This window comes from Gavialis gangeticus, unplaced genomic scaffold (assembly GCF_001723915.1).
Source record: "Gavialis gangeticus isolate Ggan-Ray unplaced genomic scaffold, GavGan_comp1, whole genome shotgun sequence".
NCBI classification, from domain to species: Eukaryota; Metazoa; Chordata; order Crocodylia; family Gavialidae; genus Gavialis; species Gavialis gangeticus.
In genome coordinates, this window is record NW_017729000.1 from 35,805,019 (window position 1) to 35,813,506 (window position 8,488).

Below are 8,488 nucleotides of genomic sequence, written 5' to 3' on the forward strand. Positions count from 1 at the left end.
TGCACATACACAAAATCAAAGAGAGCTAGTCTTCTGTCTGATATGATTTCAGTCACTTGTTTTTAACATCCCATTCAAATGTATTCACAAAGAAGTGCAGAGACATTTATACAGGCAAGTAATAATTCGCCCATTCTTCGCTTTGGCTCATGCAAGATGTATAAGTACATTCAAATTTTACCACATTTACTGTGCAGGTCAGAGATTAATGCCAGTTGCTTTCATTATATCTGATGCAAAATCTCAAAGGGGGGCTGAAAAAAAATGAGAGTGCACAGTAGAGAGAACAAAATGAATTGCAAATACTCATAACTTAAGGATTTGCTGATGTCTCATAGAAATCTCTGAAAAACAGTGTATTTAGAGACCATTCAGCAGCATCAAGTCGAAATCCCAATAGGAACAAACACAGCACAAGCTGCAGGGTATAAAGGTATTAAAAGAAAAACAAACCAATCGTACACTGAACTGTCTGCAATGAGACTTTGGTAAATGCTGTATTTGACAAGGCTTAATAGTGATTCTAATGATAATTGATACTTTGTACTCCTACAGTACGTTTCTTTGAGGAACTAAATGCATTAATGAAATAAGCTTAATAAACCTCTGGGAGGCAAAGAAGCATTATTTCCATTTATAGACAAACACTCACAGGGTACAGGGATATGATTAAATGGAAATCTTGTCTCTAATCCTCTCCTCTGAACGTAGAAGTTCCTATGTGCAGAGGAAGGAAGAATTCATATAGGCTAGGGACAGAAGTTACACATAAACCAGTTTAAGTGATCAGAAACTGGTTTAAATTTGTAACAGAACAGAAGTTCAGTGCACATAAACCACTTGCAAAATGACCAAAACTGGTTTAAGATAAAACTGGTTGGATGCAGTATCAGACTTAACTGATTTAAGTCAAACCAGTTTATATAACTTCTGTCCCAGATCCCTTCCTGGTTCAAGTTAATTCACAGTCCCCCAACATTCCAGCATGCTTTGCAGCCCTGGGCTATGCTGCCTGCTCCAGTGGAGCAGGGACTGCCTTGCCCCTTTGCTCCTTGTCTGCGTCCATCAGCCCATAGGGACGAGGAGCAGGAGAACAGCCCCCCAACCCCACTAGCTAGGGTGTAGACAGCATGTGGGGGGAGGGAAAGCCCCTGTGGTGCTGGCTTTTCAAACCCTGGAAGCCCTTTGCCCTCCTCCTTCCCAGCTCCTGATTGCTTCAGTGGCTGCCACAGGAGAGAGGGAGAGGAAGTCCTCCAAACCAGGTGCCTGTCCGTGGGGGCAATGGGAACTCCTACGTTGGGGGGGACTCCTCCCACCCTAGCCCACGGTCCCAAGGAGAAGTCTTTCCCTCTCCAACCCCCTGCCTTAGCTGCGACAAGTCTCAGGGATAGCCCAGGGAGTAGAAGGAAATTCCTCTGCTGCCTTGTGTTAGTTTTGCCTCAAACTCACAGCAGCTTTGGCAAAATCAGCTGCAGAGGAACAGGAGAATTTCTCTTCACTCCCTGGGATATCCTTGAGACTTGCAGCAGCTAAGGCAAAAGGTTGGAGACGGGAAGACTTCCCCACAGCTCCCTGGGGCTTCTTAGGGCTGAGGGACCCTGGGGTGGGGGGAAGCCCAAGGCAGCGGCTCCTTGGTGCCCCCATGTTGGGTTGCATGGGTAGGCACCTGGCCCGACAGACTTCTTCTCCCTCCCCCATGTGGCAGCAGCTGAAGCAATCAGCAGCTGAGAAGGGGGAAGGGGGGATTCTCCTCAGCTCCCCAGGGCTGCCTGGGCCGGGGAACCCAGGCTGGGGGAAAGCTCTTGAAGGGGAGGCTCCCCCAAGGTGGGCAACTCATGCAGGGGGTTCCTTAACCTCCTGTGGGGGGACAACAAGGGGTTGGAGAGACTTGGATGGGCTGGGAATGGCCAGCAGGCTGGGAGACATGCTCTAGCACCCCCTGTCTACTGGTCTGGGTCAGTGCAGGCCTCCACCTGCCTTTCCCAATTGGACACTGAATGTCAGCTTAGTTGGTTATCAGTTCAACCTACGTATCTTAGAGGAAGTTGCCTAGATTGAATCAATTCAGCCTCAGACTTTTGACTGTCTGTATTTAGCCATAGGGGACAGTACATTTATCATCACTTGGGGTCTTAAAATAGGGATTGGATATCCATCTAGAAGATTTGTTCTAATTTAATCACCAATGATTATGCTACAATATTGTTCACTAACATAGTAGGGAGGGGAATTCCTTGCATTGCAGAAATTACAGGGTTATATTTTCTAGCCAACGTTATGCAGGTTGTTGAACTACTATATGGGTCCTACAGGGTTTTAAAAATCTGCTGGCAGACTGACCAAGAAAGAAAATTCTCCTTCCATACACATACCCTTAGCAATAATTAAAGGGGAGAGAAGAAACAAACAGGAATGTCTCCATACAAAATGGGTCTTGGGGAAGATATTGAAGTTCAGGTAGCTTTTAATATGCCATTTGGAAGCAATCACCTTTTATAATAGGGTAGTCAGGTTTTCTAGAAAAAAGACATTTTTGATTTAAAGTTTTCATATATTAACTCCCATCCATAACTTGGTGATAAATGACAATGCACTTTGTGTAATCTCTTACAATGGATATTTGCTGACTTTTATCAGACTTTATGCTTAGTGCTCAAGAAAACATTAATTCAAACTTTGACCTTTCCATCCAAAACATACTGCCAGAGTAGAGAAATTTAAAGTAAATCAGAATGAACAGCTGATTAATCTTGGATGTCTCCTGGCTGCAGTTCTACTTCCAACAAATCCAGTAAAATGAGCAAAAGAAGATCCCACTGCCCCAACCTAAGTAGACACTGAGCAAGCAGGATGAGTTATTTTCACCTGGCCTGCTAGCAATCTGCTATCATTTCATGTCACTGTGTTTGATTACTCTTCCAGGATAACAACACGCAAGACACCCATCATCTGAAAACTTAAAAACTGTTGATGTTCAAACCTATATAAAAATGCAGATTTCCCTTTTTCTTAATGCTGCTTAAAGGATGCAACCTGTTCCTGGCATTATACTAACAAGATGGGAATTAACTTTGTGACATTACCCAGCCTGCGCTCTACATCCATCCTTCTAGCTCTAGCACTCAATAACATCATTATTAGCAAGAGGGTTGGTTTAATGATCCAAAGAACAGGCTTGTAATACACTCCCTGAAGCACAAGTTACAAAAATCAGGCAAAATCCATCCAGCTTATTATAGTGAAGTATAAAAACTAACCCCAGCTGGATATTAAGGCCGTATGGCACCTGGAGGTACTTCAGACACATTTTTGTGACCTCTGAAAGTTAAGGTCTCATTTGATCCCTATAGAACATTAAATGTGTTAGCCATGTAATCATGTTTATTTCATCACTTTTCAATATTCTCTATAAATCTTCCAGGTCATGTTCACTCTCCTAGCTAGACCCTACCACAGAACCACAGATGAAGAGACTGCTTGTGACCTGTTGCATCCCATTTACTGAGGATCTAGAAACACCCAGTGCAGACCCAGTGCTCACAGATTACAACAGAAGCCAGCCCAGTAAAAGCCAGGTGTGCAGTCTCTACCAGTGTGGTTTGGACCAAAAAGCTCCTGTCGGTATTTATAGCTTTTCCATGTTCCAGAAAATACTCTTAAAAAAAGAGCAGCAGTAAAAGCACCCCTCGTCTTTGCCAGGGTAAAATTCCAGGGGATCCCCCTAAAAAGCAGCAACTCTTGATTGTGCCAGTGGGAAAGAATCTGGACTTCCATGTTTAAACAAGCACCTTAAAGCCAGAAAAAACACTTGTGGTGTTGCAGTAGGATTTTTCAAGGGCTTTAGATAACCAACTGAGGAGCAGGAGCAGAGAGATGTATGGCATCATTGAGACTGATACTGGAATGCTACATGCAAGTCTGGCATCAACATTTTAAGAGAATGGCGATAGTGCAGAAAATGGCCATGAAAATAAATTTTAAGATTACAGAAAATTGGATAGTTTAAGGAGTTCAATCAGGGTAGTTTATAAAAAAAAGAAGACTTTAGGGGGGCTTAATTATAGTTAAAGGTAAATTCATGGGAGAAGACACAAGGTACTAAAGAGGTTAGCAAAGAAAGACACAGCAGTGGCTGGAAGCTAAAGCCAGATAAAGTCAAATGAGAAATTAAGCACTGGAACACGTTATCCAAGGAAGGGGTGGACTCATGATCTCTCAAGGTCTTCAGATTAAGGCTGGATACCTTTCTGGAGATACATTTTAGCCATCGTCAAGTTACTGGGCTCAATATCAGAGCAGCAGAATGAAATATAATGGCTGGTAATACAGAAGGAATCAGAATAGAGGTGTACTTGTCTTTTCTGGCCTTAAACTTCTGGACAAGGAATGGTTTTCCCTTACTCCTTAGCCCTGACCCTTAAGGAAAACAAGCTTTTTAATCCATTTAGAAGTCCCTTTTTGACATTCTTTAGCTGCAGTTTTTTTAATCAGCCTAATCTTTTCCCATAAAGCTTCATGCTAATCCTATTCTGCTATCTTCCTTAAACTAATAAAAGATTAGGGTGACATTTCAGAAAGGGCATCGTATTAAACAGCAGCTTTCCCATCTCAACAGATCACACAGCACAAAATGTAGTGAGCAGGCCATTAATCTTATGGTAATGAGGTGTCACTCTGAATGGAGACCTCCTCCTTGATCAATATGAAGGGCACAGGAATAATGAGGACACTGATGCTTGCCATTCCAGGCAACTTCGCCAGAAGGTAGCAGATCCATAAAGCACTCTGCTGTCGGAAGCAGCTCCTGTCACAGCATCATTCTGCCACTGACAATTGAGAGCAGGCACCCACTCAGATCTGTCACCTGGTGTGCTGCCTGCAGATAATGAGCCTTCCGCTATGTTCTAATTAGTGGCATAAAACTGTTTAACAACTTTGGCTTTGCTCTAACACGGAATCAATTAGGATTAGCAGTTGAATAAAGAATGCATTTTCCCGCCTACCCCACTAAGACTGCATCACTGTTGAAGACCACTAACAAAGCTCTTTCTTCCTTCCTGGGTAGATGCACCAGCACAGATCTAAACGCTGCTCTTCTCATTCCAACACACGGCTGGCTGATGACATTTCATTACTCAGCTAGCCTGCACACTACAAGAACACCAAGCAGCCTACTGATTTTTCTTCTTCTGTTACATATATCACAGTTCCTTAAATGGAAGAAAGAGCAGCTACCAACAAAGCCATGATGCAATTACCCTGTTTCTGAGAGGCTAGAATCCCAGAGTATTAAGCAATCTTTTAGGAAAAAAGTTTGAAGAACATCCTGTTTCCATGTATATATTTTATCTTTATGCTTGCTGTGATAGTGCACTGTCACTTTAGGAGCAAGTACATAAAATAAGGCCCTGATCCTGTAAGAATACTCATGAAATCAGACAGTAGCACTTATATTGCATTCCACTCAAATCATCAGGGCTATGTCTGGATACAGTGTTACCCCTACAGGGAACACCTTGGAGAGAGTAAGGTTTCAAACATGACCAGAGTAAAGTCAGTCTGGGACAGGCTCTGGTGAAATAAAGATTTCCAGACTGTGCAGTCAGGAACCTAAATAAAGACAACCCACTCTGGACATGGATTATATTTCTATATTTTCTCTTCTGTGGCTAAAAAGGTACAAACTTGTGTCCTTGGAGTCTCTGCAATTCCAAACCTCAGGCTACTGTGGACAACAGAGTCATCTAGCCCTATTGTTTACCTCTAATATCTGTGGTGGTAACGCTGGCATCACTGCTTACAAAAATATTCCGCCCCCAGCAAAGTCCATTCCTTTCTTCCCATTTCAAAAGCATGCAGTCCTGTAATACTAGCATTACATTCAACTGCTCTCACTCTCAGGATTGTGTTCACTGTCAAAATCAATGGGAGGAAACCAGTTAAAATGGGTACTTACAAAGCCGGCATTTAACAAGAACTAATTCACTAGGATATCTGAGAAATCACAGTATTTCTTCACACTTACAACGGCGCATAACTGCAATAGCTCTGACACCCCTGAGTGGTAACTTATGGACAATACTGGCTGCTTTGTTATAGTGATGTATGCATCTTAATTTTGCACCAGCACAGTTAAAGCTATCCCGGCTCATTAAATAATAGTTGACAATATTTGTAAATCAAAATAAGATTCTTCCCTGGGAAGAAAGAAGGGTGCATGTGTGCACATGTGCATGTGTCCCCCCTTCACTTTTCATAGAAAATCCTACCTTTCCATCTTTGGGGGCAACACATCTTGTAATAATATAGGCATTTACCTGTATACTGTAGTAGGTGGAGAGTTCACTGTGTCATAGATAAGCCTCACATGTCCTTGGTATAACTCCAAAGCCAAAGGATCATTGTCACCTTTGTATAACAGGATGCCATTGTCTTTATCTGTTGCTACCTGTAAAACATCAACAGTCAAATTAAGCTGCTTAAGAGTTAAGTAAATCATTTATTTAGACTAACAGTGCTACTGATATTATAGGCACTAGAGGAGAACTGGCAATGCAAATTCCTCCCCTTAGCTAAAGTGGTAGTTCCTTTTCCATATTTATTTTGTCTGTGGTCTCTGTCTTAAGTTATTGTAAAGGTGAGTAATGCAGATACTAAGTACAAGTTAATACTGATGGTAATGCAGATGCTGGGTTCTGGTTAGGACTCACCAAACTCAGCAGACAGGCAAGAGTTTTTGGTCATCAAAGTGTGGTGAATATTGCAAATCTCCATTCATATTATAATGAATGCTTTCTGAGCATTCGTTTAGTATCCTAGAAAAGGGGGCTCACTAGAGCAAATGTTCCTGGGCTGTGAATTTTAATCCTTTCACCTTCAAATATTAATGGAAACTGAAGTTAAAACCCAAGTGTAAAGACCTCACCACTCACCACAGATTGTATGATTAACTGTAATCTACTGGCTTTGTCCAAAGGTGTAAAGGAGGTGTCATTTAGTAGGTGGCCCCACACAAATCCCACAACTAAAGGCATCTTTCCTTTAGTTCAAGTGGCAGCGAGCTGGTTCTTTGGACCCAAAGGGCCATAATTCTAGTGCCAGTTGAATTAGTTTTCTTGCATTTCTATGAATACTTTTTGTGTCATTTATTAGCAACTCATGTTCACTACAAAATCACTACTAAATAACAGCTTGAATGGCAGTCGTTAGAAGGCAGTAAATGGAATTTATCAAAATTAGCAAAAACAAATGCAAGAAAATTGTGATTTGTTTATAGACATTTTCTGAACAGGGAAAGAAAAAGTGTACTTAACAGATGACAGTTTATTAGTTATTCACTAAACTCTAGTTATGACCAGGGATCCTGATTGTCTTTGATTAACACCCCCCTCCCAATTTTTGGATAAAAAAAGTAACCCAAAATCCACATTTTTCTGTGGTTAAAATGAAACACCACTAATACATAGATATATATAGTGCTGTTTCATTTTAATCATGGAAAAATGTGGATTTTGCGTTACTTATTTAAATCCCAAAATTGGGGATTTTTTTATTGGAGAAAACTAGGATCCCTGGTTATGACCAATATTACTTGCAATTCAGAAGTCAACACAGAGTATAACAGCACTCTAGTTGCTCCAACTTTAGCAATCTTAAAAATGCAAAAAGGCTAAACTTCATAAGGGAGGCATATACCTGTCTAGGAGGTGCCCCTTATGAGAGTGAAGAAAACAACAGATACTATGAACAAAACCTTATTCAGAGTTAATTTGTAACAAACATTTCAAAGGCTTTTAAATGGCACTTAAGTGGCAAGATAGAACAGTTACATGTTTTAATTGATTTTTGCTTAAAACATTTCATTGGCCCTTAAGAAAGAGCCAGTTTGATTTTCTTATAATGCGCTTTTAATTGGAACCTCTCTTTTGAATGGTCACTGTAGCATTCTATTTTCACTTTATTAGCAATTAATTGCCAGATGCAGAAACAAAATTTAGTATGAAAACTAAAATGTGAGAACACGTGGCCATGTGCTTTTTGTAATAGGCAGGCTTGGCCTTCAAATTAGTGCCAGTTAAAATTTACCTCTTTCATTTTACTTAAATAGAAAATGTCAAGTTTTCAGGTCTGAACTTGACCTATGGTACAGTGGGGCCACTGAGAATGTCTGACCTTTCAGTGTACTGCAGAGACTCTGATGATTTGAAATACAAGGACATTTAGAAGAGAAATGGAAAGTTCAGTATGTACATGGAATGGAGTCATGATTCATAAAAAACTGTATATTCAGACTTGGCTTCTACATTATTACATCATAATAAAATAATAATTATTCTTGGAAGCAAATAATACATAATATTAATCTAGTACAAAGAAATAATATAATATATATATATCTATATCTATATGTATACAGATATATATCTATATATAGATATCTATATATATCTATTTTCAACTAGTCAAATTTCTAGGATATAAGACCTTT

At 40.5% G+C, this 8,488-nt stretch overlaps 1 protein-coding gene across 4 annotated transcripts in view; it reads right to left on the minus strand.

Annotated features, from left to right (window-relative positions):
* Window positions 1-8,488, minus strand: part of SLIT3 (slit guidance ligand 3) — a 1,179,950-nt gene that overhangs the window by 34,255 nt on the left and 1,137,207 nt on the right. For all 4 annotated transcript variants that reach the window (XM_019506517.1, XM_019506518.1, XM_019506516.1 and 1 more), the window contains one exon: window positions 6,318-6,448. In XM_019506517.1, coding sequence (XP_019362062.1) covers window positions 6,318-6,448 — 131 coding nt within the window. The remainder of the gene's footprint in view (window positions 1-6,317; window positions 6,449-8,488) is intronic.